This window comes from Rana temporaria, chromosome 4, assembly GCF_905171775.1.
Source record: "Rana temporaria chromosome 4, aRanTem1.1, whole genome shotgun sequence".
Classification (NCBI taxonomy): domain Eukaryota; kingdom Metazoa; phylum Chordata; class Amphibia; order Anura; family Ranidae; genus Rana; species Rana temporaria.
Genome location: NC_053492.1, coordinates 1953857 through 1970036, shown reverse-complemented (window position 1 = coordinate 1970036; position 16180 = coordinate 1953857). Strand labels below are relative to the sequence as shown.

Here is a 16180-nt window from a genome sequence, read left to right as displayed (position 1 = left end):
TATATATATATATATATATATTTTTTTTTGCGTTTTGTAAAGGTCATGTGGTGCAAGGGTCTTAACAAGGGTGTCAGGCTGCTGAGATGATTTGCAAGGTCTCAATCAATAAGAATTGGGTTACTGAGAGGATAGAAACGCCTGGTTTGTTTGTACCTTTAAGCGAGCAGTATAAGGTAGAAGGACAACGTCCAATTGATTCGTAGGTTCCGTAGGGGCCACTAACGAATGATATGGGAGACAATGAATGGTAGAAAATTGATAGGACATAAAGAATGTAATAACAAATCTTACTTGCGACAGTGGGCCATGCGAGTGAGTTTGCGGCGGACTGTGGCTGGAGTAAAACATATCGGGAAGGTGTAGCGTGATGCCGTGCATGAGGCAAAACAACGAGGTTTGGTGTAGAAAATAGAACGCGAGAAGTGCGTACGAATAATTTGTAAGCTCCACTGCGGGAACCGAACATATGGTACGGGTGACACCACGAGTGGCCACGAGTTTGACATGACAAACAAGCTAACGAATCCTACCTGGGACAGTGAACGTGCGACTGGGTTTGCTTTGGACTGGAGTGGGTGTGCAACACATCCGAAGACTGTGGTGTGGCGCCATGCATGACGCACAGGCAATAACTTTGGTAAATAAATGAGAGCGAGAAGAACCGTGTACAAACAATTCGTAAGTTCCGCTGCGGGAACTAAAACACACGGCATGGGGGAAACAAGGAATGGCAACGGTAGAAATTATGCAATGTATCTGATACAAAACGGTTATAAAGAGAAATGACTGATACAAAACGGTTGTAAAATGCATGAAACGAATCCGATACGAATTGGTAGTAAGGAGTATTGAACAAATCTGATATGAATTGGTTGTAGAGTGTATGCTACCCCTTGCGTTGAAACCGAACACCTACCAACCACCCATCCCCCCAGGCTAATCAAGTGCAGACAAGGCACCAGGTGAGTCCAATTACCACCTCAATCTGCCAAAGAACCCATACAAACAATACATGCTAATCTCCAAATGGATGAGACAGCAACCATAGAGAGTGAATTTTATAACCAGTGAAGCCTTGGATTTATAAATGAATGGTATGTTTGGCAGGAGGAAGTTACAAATGTACTACGCCTGTGCCGAATGATGGAACGTGAGCAAAAATAACTCGGAGGCAGGTTTTTTACAAAAGAAATGCAGGATAGGAAGCATAACAAATTGCAAGATTGCACATGATATGAAAAGGTTTGAATCCTACCTGCGACAGTAAGCGGGAACCGCCGTCGAAAGACCATGAACGGAGAAGCCGCAATGCGCTTGCGATGTCGAATGCGATTGAATGCGCAGACTCACGGACATGAGGTGAGCTGGGAAGAGTCGGCCCAGTGACATGTACCGCACACTGAACCGACAAAGAGCATGTGTGAGTGGGCTGCTTAAATACCCTCCGGGCTCCTCCCATAAACTCAGGCCACCATACTGGCCTTCTTATTTAGACCTTTCTCTAGAATTGCCAAACCCATGATATACTCCTGGAGTAAAAATCCAATCAGATCCTCTTATTTCTGGTATGAAGGATTGAACACGCACTACAGACACACATTTAGCCCTTGTGATATGGAACGTCTTTAGAAATAAAACAAAAATATTGCTTTTTGACAAACAGAAGTGCAAATGTAAAATCTAATAAAAAGAAATAAACTGTAAAGTCTATCGGCTGTAATGCCATTGCACATATGACCCGAATATATTACCAACATGGAGTATTAAGAAGAAAAAGAAATGTTTGAACTTTAACCCCTTCAGCCCCTGATTTCCAGGAACAGCAGATCTGTCCCTCCTCTCCGAACGGGGATCTGTTTACACACACAGATCCTGTTCTTGCTCTTGTGCCCGCGATCGCGGATGGACGGCGGACCTCGCGGCTGCCTGCCACACGCATCGGGTCCCCCACAGTGCAGCTTGCACGCGCCAGTGCCTGGTATGGTTCTTAAAGTGGTTGTAAACCCCACTTTATGACTTTTACCTACAGGTAAGCCTATAATAAGGCTTACCTGTAGGTATAAAGAATATCTCCTAAACCTGCACGGTTTCGGAGATATTCCCCTCGCAGTGCGCCGCTGGTGTCAGCGGCGCATGCGCAGGGGAGGATCCTCGGCTAAAGAACCGGCAGCCGCTGGACCTTGACGAATTTAAATATCCCGCACGCGCAGGAGTGACGTCATCGCCGCTCCAGCCAATCACAGCGCTGGAGCGGCGATACCCGGAAGACACGCCGGAGCAAGATGATTTCTCGCTCGGCGTGAACCAGGTACGTTTTACACACCTCATTCCGAGGTAAGTATTTCATAATGAGCTAATATGCGGTGCATATTAGCTCATTATGACTTTTGCCTTGCAGGAGAAAAAAATAAATAAAATTTAAACGGGTTTACAACCGCTTTAACCACTTCAATACCGGGCTTTTATACACGCCTCAATACCGGGCCTATTCTGGCACTTCTCTCCCACATGTACAAATCATCATTCTTTTGGTAGAAAATTTTGCAGAACCCCCAAACAGTATATATGTTTTTTTAGCAGACACCCTAGGGAATAAAACGACGGTCATTGCAATGTTTTATCTTGCACGGTATTTGCGCAATAATTTTTCAAACGCCTTTTTTTGGGGGGAAAATAATTGTTTCATGAATTAAAAAATAACAAAACAGTAAAGTTAGCCCAATTTTTTTATAAAATATGAAAGATGATGTTACACCGAGTAAATAGATACCTAACATGTCACGCTTTAAAATTGCGCACACTCATGGAATGGCGCCAAAGTTCAGTACTTAAAAATCTCCATAGGCAACGCTTTGAATTTTTTTACAGGTTACCAGTTTAGATTTACAGAGGAGATATAGTGCTAGAATTGTTGCTGGCACTCTAACGCACGTGGCGATACCTCACATATGTGGTTTAAACGGCTTTTACATATGTCGGCGGGACTTACGTGTGCGTTCGCTTCTGTGCGCGAGCTACCGGGGACAGGGGCGTGTTTTTTTTTTTATTCCTATTACAAGGAATGTAAACATCCCTTGTAATAGGAAATGTGTGTGACAGGTCCTCTTGGTGGAGAGATGCGGGGTCAATAAGACCCCACATCTCTCCTCCAGGCTGGAAAGCATGAGATCGGTAAAAAAATTCACCGATCTCATGATCAGTGTTGCTCACTAGCCACAACCGCGGCTTTGTTTACTTACGGGTACCCGGGCGTGACATCATCACATCGCGCCCGGGCCTCCGACGGTCATAGAGATGACTGGTGACCATCTGGTCACCAGTCATCTCTATGCTTCCTGCCTGCGCCGGACGATTCCTTCTCCAGGCCCCCGATGGCACGGGAGAGCCCAGAGAAGCATCGGATGGCGGCGGGCGGGGGGATGCCCCCTCCCGCCGCCTATAAGAACGATCAAGTGGCGGAACCGCCGCTATGATCGTTCTTATGGTGCGCAGGATCGCCGGCTGAAGACATGGATATCTGAATGATGCCTCTAGCTCTAGAGATCCCATCTGTGGACGTCATATGACGATGGGGCGGTATTAAAGTGGTTTATGGAGCTGACATACCAGTATGATGATTCATTGGAACGAGCCGACCCGCTGACAGCGACAGGTCGGCAAGTGTTAAATGTACTATTTTTATAGGCTGGGGATGGAATTGCGTTTGCCGATTTAGAAAAGGCCAGCAGAGGGCACCAAAGAGATAATGTGAATGAGTGCAATGTGTGGAACTGCATAGGAAAGGGAAAGGATTGATGGGAGCCTGCTTCTCTCAGACAATACAGCTTGCCGATAGAGTCAGGGGGCTAGGGCTTTAAGAGACAGGCGGACCTCCAAGGAAAGCAGAACTTCAGGTGAGTCCCTCTCTCACATTTTTGTTCTGTTTTTGTTCATTAACCAATATCAGAGCAGTTCTGTTATACCTCATATCTGGGTATTATATTAGCAGTTTCCTATTTACTGATTTCATAGTGGTTTGATTTTATATCTGATGATGTGATTGGAGGACAGACTTTTACATGGTGATAATAATGTGATAACATCCTCAAGCTTTGGAACTTTAAACAGAAAGTGATAATGAGGGAGGAGTCAATAACCCAATGATGGAGGTCTTCAGGATCAGTCCAGTCTTCATCTTGGCTGTTATCCCCCATCCTCACTCTGACCTCTGGTGGGGCTCAGCCCCGCTGTTATTTATGACTGAATCATGGACTAAATAAGGAAGTGCAGGACTTCTTGTGTTGGGAAGATAGTAATGAGTGATAGAGGGGGTGGGGACACTCATCCTATAATCCCCTCGTCACTGTCACTCCTATAAAAGACAGTTCTCGTTGTTTCCTCACTCTCTGACTAATGTCCATGAATAAAGAAATGATCTGGTAGGAGATCAGAGGAGCCATTTACTAGTTACCTTGAGGGGGGAATTGTACGATACTCAGAGACAAAGCTGCCTGATGTGAGCGGAGTCCTGGTTTAGGGGAACCAATCTGCTCATGTCTAGTAATAATCTTTGTATTTCTATTTTAGTAGATGGACAGGAGATGAGGAAAACCTCAGAGGATTGTCTCACTTTGTCTCCAGACTGTAAAGTAGAAGATGAGGACATCACACAGTATAGTCCAGGAGAAAACCCGACTACCTCAAATGTCCATCCGGCACCACACAGTGTAGATGGACCATCGTATTCCTCTTATCCTGAGGAACCTCAGACTGTGCGGGACGGTGCCGGACCATCGTATTCCTCTTATCCTGAGGAACCTCAGACTGTGCGGGACGGTGCCGGACCATCGTATTCCTCTTATCCTGAGCAACCTCAGACTGTGTGGGACGGTGCCAGACCATCGTATTCCTCTTATCCTGAGGAACCTCAGACTGTGCGGGACGGTGCCGGACCATTGTATTCCTCTTATCCTGAAGAACCTCAGACTGTGAGGGACGGTGCCGTCCTTCAAACAAATACGAGACTTTCCTGTACTGAGTGCGGGAAGTGTTTCAGTTTTCAATCCGATCTTTCCACACATCAGAGATCTCACGCAGGAGAGAAGCCGTATTCCTGTCCTGAGTGCGGGAAATGTTTTTCAACAAAGTTCCATCTTTCCAGACATCAGAGATCTCATACGGGGGAGAAGCCATATTCCTGTCTTGAGTGTGGGAAATGTTTTTCAACAAAGTTCCATCTTTCCAGACATCAGAGATCTCACACGGGGGAGAAGCCGTATTCCTGTCCTGAGTGCGGGAAATGTTTTTCAGATAAGTCCAGACTTTCCACACATCAGAGATCTCACACAGAGGAGAAGCCGTATTCCTGTCCTGAGTGCGAGAAATGTTTTTCATATAAGTCTGATCTTTCCACACATCAGAGATCTCACACGGGGGAGAAGCCGTATTCCTGTCCTGAGTGCGGGAAATGTTTTTCAGAGAAGTCCAATCTTTCCACACATCAGAGATCTCACACGGGAGAGAAGCCGCATTCCTGTCCTGAGTGCGAGAAATGTTTTTCATACAAGTCCCATCTTTACACACATCAGAGATCTCACACGGGGGAAAAGCCGTATTCCTGTCCTGAGTGCGAGAAATGTTTTTCAACAAAGTCCCATCTTTACACACATCAGAGATCTCACACGGGGGAGAAGCCGTATTCCTGTCCTGATTGTGGGAAATGTTTTTCAACAAAGTCCCATCTTTCCAGACATCAGAGATCTCACACGGAGGTGAAGCCGTATTCCTGTCCTGAGTGTGGGAAATGTTTTTCAGATAAGTCCCATCTTTCCACACATCAGAGATCTCACACGGGGGAGAAGCCGTATTCTTGTCCTGAGTGCGAGAAATGTTTTTTATATAAGTCCAACCTTTCCACACATCAGAGATCTCACACGGGGGAGAAGCCGTATTCCTGTCCTGAGTGCGAGAAATGTTTTTCATATAAGTCCGATCTTTTTAGACATCAGAGATCTCACACGGGGGAGAAGCCTTATTCCTGTCCTGAGTGCGGGAAATGTTTTTCAGAGAAGTTCCATCTTTACACACATGAGAGATCTCACACGGGGGAGAATCTGTATTCCTGTCCTGAATGCGGAAAATGTTTTTTAACAAAGTCCCATCTTTCCAGACATCAGAGATCTCACACGGGGGAGAAGCCGTATTCCTGTCTTAAGTGTGGGAAATGTTTTTCAACAAAGTATCATCTTTCCAGACATCAGAGATCTCACAAGTAAGGATAAAATACATAAGTAAACCAAATAGTAACTGGGGTAAATCTAATAGTAACTGGGGTAAATCTTTGGATCTGTTCTATAGTGCTTCTAAAAAGGAGAATTAGGAGTGGGTGTACACGATGTGGTGTAAAATGTTTTTTTCCCCCTTTTTTTTTTGATAGGAAGTATAATGCCGTGTACACACAATCATTTTTCATCATGAAAAAAAACAATGTTTTTCGGCATGTAGACAAAACGACATTTTTCCAACTTCATCATTAAAACGACGTTGCCCACACACCATCGTTTTAAAAAAAATGCTCTAGCAAAGCACGGTTATGTACAACACGTACCACGGCACTATAAAGGGGAAGTTCCATTCGCCTTTGGGCTGCTTTAGCTGATTCCATGTTAGTAAAAGACGATTCGCGCTTTTCTGTCTGTTACAGCGTGATGAATGTGCGATCTCCATTATGATCGGTAGTTTTACCAGAACGAATGCTCCCTTCTCATAACTTGCTTCTGAGTGTATGCGGCATAAGAGTGCCCTGTGTTGTTGCTGAATGTTTTTTGGTTGCGACTTAATGCAGGATAGAATATTGAAAATAGGATCTTGGAATGTCCGCGGATTGGGTACCCCAGCCAAAAGAGCAGCAGTATTTGATATGTTAGAAGTGCATGAGGTGGGGCTGATCTGCTTACAAGAGACACACTATACTAATGAAGAAACAAGCTCAGAATAGGAAATTCCAATACCAATATCACTCGGTTCACACATCTTATTCAAGGGGTGTGACGGTTTTGGTTAAAAGGGGAGTGATGTTCACCTGTAAGCAGATCAGTATTGATAAAGAGGGGTGGTACGTTTTTTTTAATTGCGTAATAGAAAACAGGGAATACGTTCTTGCAAATATATATATATATATATATATATATATATATATATATATCCCTCCGCCATTTAAGTTGGAAGTTATGTATAAACAAATGGATTTCACGATGGATAACTGGGATTCCTGTCATAGCAATGGGGGGTTTTAATGAGGTAATAAAAAATGGGATAGATTTCCAGGGGAAAGTGCACAGAATGCCTCAGAGAGTTGGTTGTATCAGTTCTTACAGGAAGTAGGGTTATTTGATATATGGAGAGTGAGAAACCCAGAGGAGCTGCAATACTCGTGTTGCTCCAGTTCTCATTCCACACTATCCAGGATAGAACTAGTCCTGGGTAATGTGGAAGCATCTCAAATAGTAAGGGAAATAGTATATCAGGTCAGAGGGGTATCAGATCGATCATTGGTGACAATAACGGTAAACTTAAAGGGGAGTAGGCGTGGTAGGGAATGGAAAATCAGTCCGTTATGGTTTAAATTAATGGGGGATCCTGAGGTGACATTATTACAATTAAAAGTGTTTATAGAGTTCAATGAAGGTACTGTGACGCAGGGAGTGATGTGGGATGCATTAAAAGCATTCCTTAGAGGCCTATGTATTCAACAAGTGGCGAAAATTAAAGTATCAAGGGAATGGAAAAATAGGATTTGGATGGAACTGGAGAATACAGAGAAGGAATATATTGAGAACCCAACACTGGAGAAGCAAAGAATATGGTTAAACAAGCAACAGGAGTACAGGGTTGAAATGATAAGAAAATCAGAGAATAAGAGATTATTTCAAAAGCAAGTTGCCTTTGGGGAGGGGGAAAGCTTTGGGAGAATGCTGGCCCACTTAGTAAGAACCAATTCCTCCCCCTCCACAGTACCCGCGATTAACACACTTAATGGAGAAATTTCCACACAGGTGTCAGTGATTACAGACACATTTAGAGAGTATTATGACAAGTTATATAGGTCAAAAGGGGGAGCGGAGGAACTGGAAGTTTTTTTCGAGAACTTAGAATTAGCGACTCTCACGGGGATAGAGAAAGAGCAAATGGAGGCCCCAATAACCCTTGAAGAGGTAGAAGTATTGAACTGGGCGATGGAAGGGGGGAAGTTGCCCACTTCGATGACTGAAGCCACAATAATAGTATTGCACAAGGAAGGGAAGAATCCATTAGAGACCACATCATATGATCCTATTTCCCTTCTCTGTGCCGATGCTAAAATAATGGCAGGTAGATTAAATAAAATTGTTGCGAGACTTATACATCAGGACCAAACCGCATTTATACTGAGTAGATCAACCAGGATGAACATTAGGAGGGTATTTCTTAACTTGCAAATGCAAATAGAGAACGGGGGCACAAGAGCAATAATGTCCCTAGACGTGGTCAAAGCTTATGACAGCTTAAAATGGGGGTATATCTGGCATGTTTTGGAAGTTTTTGGGTTTGGCCCAAAATGTATTAGATGGGTCAAAATATTGTACAACGGCCCTAGTGCGAGAATTAGAGTCAACAATGACTATTCAGCCAAGGTTCAGTTAGAGACGGGCACGAGGCAGAGGTGTCCATTGTGACCCCTGCTTTTTGCTTTAGCAATGGAACCGCTGGCCACTGCAATAAGAACGGACACAAAAATGGAGGGATTCGTGAGAACGACTGGGGAGGAGAGAATTGCTCTCTATGCGGACGATGTGCTCCTCTTCTTCGGTGACACGGATCACTCCATTAAACAGGCAATGACTATTTTCAGAGAATTTGGAAGACTCTCAGGATTGGTTATAAATTGGGATACATCAGCATTAATGCCGGTAGACCCAATGAGGACCCAGACATTGGTAGGAATTCCACAATTGGAGATAGTCGGGAGTATGAAATACTTAGGAATATATATAACAAGTGACCTTAACAAATATATAGGGAATAATATAGTCCCCCTACCGTCTACATTTAAAAATAAAATTCAAATCTGGCGGCATCTCCCACTGTCAGTCGTGGGAAAATGTAATTTGATCAAAATGCTGTGTATGCCACAATTCTTATATGTATTGCATAACGCACCCATATGGATACACAAAAAATGGTTCCGGAAAATAGACACCTTGGCCCGGATTCACATACATTGGCGCATATTTATGCCGGCGTAGTGTATCTTTATTAGGCTACGCCAGCGCAGAGCGGCAAGCACAGTATTCACAAATCACTCGCCCACACTTGCTGTTAAAGATATGCTGGGTTCCCTCAGCGTAACTCATCGTAAGATCGACAATTTTGTTTGGGAGCCACGTCGCACAACTGCGCAATTGTCAGTTAAAGCGACGCAGTGCCGAATCGCAAAAACTGGCCCGGTCATTGACCAGCAATATGGTCCGGGGCTCAAGTGGTTAAAAAATAACAAAACAGTAAAGTTAGCCCAATTTGTTGTGATAATGTGAAAGATGATGTTACACCGAGTAAATAGAAACCTAACTTGTCACGCTTTAATATTGCACACACTTTTTTTTTTTACAGGTTACCAGTTTAGAGTTACAGAGGAGGTCTAGTGCTAAAAGTATTGCTCTTGCTCTAACGCACGTGTCAATACCTCACATGTGTGGTTTGAACGGTGTTTATATATGTGGGCGGGACTTACATGCGTGTTCGCTTCTGAGTGCGAGCTACTAGGGACAGGGGCGTTTTGATTACCGGTATTATTATTTATTTTTTGACGTAATAATTCAATAAGATCTCCCCTTCAGGCTGGAAAGCATGAGTTCAGGGGGAAAAAAAAACAGATCTCATCCTTTCAGCCGCGATTGCAGCTTTGCTTATGTTTCTGCATTTCTGCTGAACTGAGCATGCTCAGGCACTTAGAAATTTTGAAGTTGCTTTTTGTGGGTGAAAATCACTTGGATGTCTCTGAGCATGCACCCAATGAGGAGACTGAACTTTCTCCATGTGTTTTCAATTGCTTGATCAGCACACGTTATATAAAGCGTGTTTATAGCAGTTGTCAGCTGCCCTGAGAAAGGGCAGGTTGTGTGTGGGGATGGCTGGCAAGAATGTCTTTGCTAAACAGATATGTTTTTGAGCAAGGGTTTTTTTGGCAATGTTTTTTTTTAATGATGTTCACTTTGATTTATTTGTCTATGGTGCCTTATTTTGCTAACGTTTTCTCAAGATGTTTTGACTAATGTTTCAATCCTGTCTGTGGGTCTATCCTGCTATTTCCAAAGCATAAACCATATGCTGTTTACTGTCTCAAATGTATATTTTTAGTTTTTATATTTGTTTGTTTGTGTTTTTATGTTTAATTTTTTTTTTTGCTTTCCTTGTTTTGTTGACCAATAAAATTACTTTCAAATTTTGAAGTTTGTTTGTTTTTTGTTACTTTTTCATGCTACAGATTGACAGATGTAGCTGCAATAGTTTGGGCCTAAACAATCAGGTGTGATTTTTGTCTGTAAGCTCCTTTCCTGGTGTGTAATCATGAAATGTCTTCCATGTTTAATCACCAGGAAATGAAAGACAGAGCGGTAAGTATTTCCTTTTTACTGCAGTGGTCCTCAAGTACCCCCGACAGGACATGTTTTGTGGATTTCTCTTATCAAGAATTTCTGTCCAGACTGTCTTTTAAATCACATGTGCAAGATGAAGGAAAACCTGCAAACATGGCCTGTTGGGGGGGGGGGGGGCTATTGGTGGACAGGCTTGAAGTGCTGATTTACAGCACTGTGCTTAAATCTAGCGCAAGGCAATCCTATTCAAATTACGGGTGTTTGAGGGAAGCCAAGTGAGTGTTAGAACCCCTGCTTGTGTTTTTTTTGGGTTGAGCTTTGTGTCCCTTTTCTTAAAATTGGATTCACTTCCTGTCACACAGCTGAACAGGAAGTGAGGTTAAAACCCTACAAATGTCTTTTCTTGGGGACACAGGTCAATCTAACTAGTGTCCCCATTAAGCAAATTGCACTCCAGCACTGCTGTGTACACCCCAAATGATTATTTAGTTTGGGGTTTAGTAAAGGCAAAGTCACTCTGCAGTAGAAGCGTAGTCGCTGAAAATCAGAGGGGAAGCACTGATGGTTTTAACATCCAATCCTGTAGAAGCAAAGTTTTTTCGTTTTCTTCCTTGCTTGTCCACTTGTAGTGCAAAGTGGATTTGCCTTTAGTAAATGGACCCCAACGTCCAAGATCCCTAATAATTTGGGGTGTACACAGCAAAATGCTAGAGTGCAATTTACATAATGGGAAACTATTTAGATTGATCTCTGTGTCCCCAAGAAAAGATATTAGTAAGGTTTTACCCTCACTTCCTGTTTGGCTATGTGACAGGAAGTGAATGAATTTGAATTAGAAAGGGTGAAGACACCTCACAAATGTTGTCACTATCAGGGGTGCAGACATCCCCAAAAAATGAGCAGATAATACTTATTTCCAAATTAATAATTTTTTATTTAACATTGGGTGGTGTTTGTGGGGTGCCCTACCACACACATTCATACATATTAGCAACGCTGTATCCTGGCCTATTGGCATGATTATATTTTCTTAGTCCTCTCAATAAAATTATCAGAAATTTGTGCTTAAAGTAGAACTAAAATCAACACTTTTTTTCTTTCATTTTGGAGAGAGGAAGGGTTATAGCCCCTGTCAGTTTATTTTGTACCATCCCTGTCCAATTGGGGAGATTTGCCTTCACTTCCTGCCCCATAGCCAAACAGGAAGTGAGAGAAAAACTATGCAAATTAAGGGAATCCAGTGTCCCCTCCCCCCCAGAACTAGTGTGTGTGTGTGTCCCCCTGAAAATTTCTGGGCATGTCTTAAAAAAAAGGGACAAAAAAGTGCAAAAAGATAAATATTACGTAAAAAAAATTAAAACGCCCCTGTCCCTAGTAGCTCGCACTCAGAAGCGTACACGCATGTAAATTCCGCCCACATATGTAAACACCGTTCAAACCACACATGTGAGGTATTGACGCGTGCGTTAGAGCGAGAGAACTAATTCTAGCCCTAGACCTCCTCTGTAACTCTGAACTGGTAAACTGTAAAAATAAATAAAACATCGCCTATGGATATTTTTAAGTCCCGAAGTTTGGCGCCATTCCATGAGTGTGTGCAATATTAAAGCGTGACAAGTTAGGTATCTATTTACTCGGTGTAACATCATCTTTCACATTATCCCTAAAAATTGCGCTAACTTTACTGCTTTGTTATTTTTTAATTCATGAAACCGTTTTTTTTTGGGACCAAAAAAAAAAGGCGTTAGAAAAATTATTGCGCAAATACCGTTGGAAATCAAATAAAAAATGACCGCCACTTTATTCCCTAGGGTGTCTGCAAAAAAAATATATATAATGTTTGGGGGTCCTGAGTAATTTCCCAGGAACTAAATAAAAATTTTACATGAAGGAGAGAAGTGCCAGAATAGGCGTGGTATGGAAGTGGTTAAAGTGAAACAATAAAAGTGAAATATTCCTTTAAATTTCATACAGGGGGGGAGGGGGTATAACATGCCTGTGAAGCGCATTTCATTTCTGAAGTGAAAAAAAAAAGTAATTTAAAAGTATGTCATTTTGTGCAGGGACAGTTCTAAGTGCGGGAAACATGCGCTATTTCACATGCTGACTTTACACCCCCCCCCAGGTACGAAATTTAAAGGAATATTTCACTTTTATTGTTTCACTTTAAGCATTATTAATTTCACTGCTCCCGAAAAAACGGCCGTTTTAAAAAATAAAAAAAGCATTGATACATGTTCCCTGGGGCAGGACTGAGGTCCCAAAACAATTTTTAGGACAAAACTTGCATATTAACATTTAAAATGAACACTTTTGATTTCTCCCATAGACTTCTATAGGGAGTTCGGCGCGGCTTTACATGTTACTTGCAATGCGCCGGCTGCTACGCTGGTTCATGCGCCTAATTAAGGATTCACCCGGAGTACTAATTAACGCATGAACCAGCGCAGCGCACTGATAATAGTAAATCAGCCCCAATAAGTATGACACAATTAAATAAGAATGTTTGGATACCACCTAAAGTTAGGGAAAACGGGCACGGAAACTCGCAGTATAACAAAGAATGTATTTAAAAATGGGACACATTATACAGGCGGGAAAAATGGGAATATAACTCCCCATTAATCCCATTAGCAGGCACAAACTTTTTTCCACCAGGTAATAAGACACGGATGGGAAGGCAACTGGGCATTAAAAAATAGGTGATATTGTCACACAAGGTAAAATAAGGCCAAGAAATTATTTACAAGCACTGGAAGGAGTTCAACATTTTAGCGAATGGGAGTATTTTCAGTTAAAGCACTTTGTGAGCACTTTACCACAGCCGATTAGAGGTGACAAAACATTAAACCCAATAGAAAAACTATGGGCCAGATCCACAAAAACCTGCCGTAACTTAACTTTTGCCATTTAAGTTACACCGCCGCAAAATCTCTACCTAAGTGCCCGATCCACAAAGCACTTACCTAGAAATTTTGAGCGGTGTAACTTAAATCCGTCCGGCGCAAGGCGTTCCTAATCTAATGGGGCGAGTCCCATTTAAATTAGGCGCGCTCCCGCGCCGGACGTACTGCGCATGCTCCCGACGCGATTTTCCCGAAGTGCATTGCGCGAAATTACGTTACGCCGAGTTTTGTGAATCGCGCTGGGTAAAAAAAGTTGCGTCGGGAAAAAAAAGAGATGCGGCGGGAAAAAAAAATGTAAAAAAAAATTTGACAGCGTCGCGGGAGAGAAGGGTCTACTTTTACATGGTGTACTAACTTTACACTATGTAAAAGCAGCCCTAATTTTGCGTTTGCAAACTAACAACTTACGGAGACTTCACGAAGGGAAACCGCTTCGTGGATCTCCTTAAGTGCTAATTTGCATAACCGACGCGGCATTTCGACGAGAAATGCCCCCAGTGGCGGCCGAGGTACTGCATCCTAAGATCCGACAGTGTAATTCCCTTACACATGTCGGATCTTCTGGCTATCTATGAGAAACTGATTCTGTGGATCAGTTCCATAGATTGAAACAGGGATACGCCAGTGGGGACACGACATTGGTAAAAAACTAGAGGACTCACAAATGATAGGTGCAGTGTTCAACTTTGCCTCTGACATCACCACAATCGAAGCAAATTACAAATGTGTGGTACGCTGGCATTTGACCCCTGAGAGAATGAATAAAATATATCCAAATAATTCTGCGTTGTGTTGGAGGGAGTGTAAACAAATAGGAACGACAATGCATATCTGGTGGGACTGCCCGAGAATACGAGAGTACTGGGAAGAAGTTCTAGAATATATTAGGAAAATTTATTCTTACCTGAAATTTTCTTTTCCTGTAGTCCGTAGGCGGCACACAATGGGTTAAGCTTTCCATCTAACCCCTGGAGGAAGAAAACTTAAACAAGCAGTGAGACAAGTTTAAATTGATTAATTGAACACAGCAGCAAGACTACCTGTCCTGCCCCTATAAATTCCCCCCAAGAACACACACAGACGTATCTTATGCAGCAATATAGTAATTTTAATGGGAGGGAAAACCTGTGCCGCCTACGGACTACAGGAAAAGAAAATTTCAGGTAAGAATACATTTTCCTATTCCTGGTCGTCCTACGGCGGCACACAATGGGATTTGCAAAGCAGTGCAAGAAAGAAAGGGAGGGACATCAATGTTTTAAGGCACCCTGAAGCACTCTCGAGCCAAAGGCCGATCCCTCGGACGATACTACATCGATTCTGTAGTGTTTTATGAACGTGTTCGGTGAAGCCCACGTAGCCGCCTTACAGATCTGGTCCATTGGAACATGATACCTCTCAGCCCAAGACGCAGCTGTAGACCTTGTGGAGTGAGCTTTCAAAAGAAGAGGGGATTCTTTGTCTTCCAGAAAATAACAATGTTTGATGGTGTCTCTTATCCATCTTGCTAGCGAAGATTTACTCGCTTTTTTCCCCTTGTTTGGCCCTTGGAACTGTAGGAACAGGGCCTCAGACTGTCTGAACTCCGAGGTTCTCTGTAAGTAAGTAGATATGGTTCTCTTTACATCCATAAGGTGTAGGTCATCCTCAGAATCCTCTTCAAATACAGGCAAAACAATTTCCTGATTGACATTCGTGGACGTGGAGACCTTGGGAAGGAAACCTGGCATAGTTCTTAGAACAACTGCATCCGAAAGCAACCTGAGATAGGGTTCTTTGGATGACAGGGCCTGAAGCTCACTTATTCTTCTGGCGGATGTAATTGCTACCAGAAAGATACATTTGAAAGTGAGGAACCTTATGGATGAACTCTCCAGAGGCTCAAAGGGAGGTGATGTTAGCCTTTTTAGCACTAAAGGTAAGCTCCAAGCTGGTAATGGCTTATGGAAGGATGGTCGTAATTTAATAATTGCTCTGAAAAACCTGCTGACGAGGGGTGTTTTTGAAAATATTCCGTTCAGGCAGGAGTTAATGGCGGTCAGCTGTACCCTCAGAGTGTTCGGCTTCAGACCCTTTTGGAAGCCCTCTTGTAAGAACTGCAAGAGAGATGCCACTTGCTCAGGAGAAGATGAATTCCTGGCGCACCAGGCCGAGTAGAGGGTCCACACTCTATTGTAGACCTTCAGGGTAGAAGGCTTCCTAGAGGCTAGAAGGGTAGCTATAACCTCCTGAGATAGGCCTTGAGCCGTCAAGGCTCTGAGTTCAAATTCCATGCCGCAAGCTGGAGTTTCCCGAGGTCTGGATGGAGCATCTCCGATTGAAGAAGAAGGTCCTTCTGGATGGGTAATTTCCAGACCTGCTTCTTTGCCATATTCAAGGCTAGCGGGAACCATGCCCTCCTGGGCCAAAATGGCAGGATTGCTATTGCCCTCACCTTCTCGTCCCGAATTTTCTGCAGCACTTTCGGGATCATCGGAATCGGGGGAAAGATATAGACGAAAAACTTCTTCCAGTTTATTGACAGAGCGTCTATCGCTAGCGGGTTCCCCACTCTGGATAGGGAGCAGAACTGGAGAAGCTTCTTGTTCCGAGAGTTGGCCATCGCATCCAAATCTGGCAGACCCCACATGGACGTGATTTTCCTGAAGACCAGAGGGT

At 43.2% G+C, this 16180-nt stretch overlaps 1 protein-coding gene across 1 annotated transcript in view; it reads left to right on the top strand.

The window, feature by feature from the left end:
• LOC120935216 (zinc finger protein 850-like) overlaps positions 1-16180 on the top strand; it is a 59081-nt gene that overhangs the window by 3592 nt on the left and 39309 nt on the right. The window contains exon 2 of the mRNA XM_040347382.1: positions 5006-5860. Within this exon, the coding sequence (XP_040203316.1) occupies positions 5006-5860 (855 nt within the window). The remainder of the gene's footprint in view (positions 1-5005; positions 5861-16180) is intronic.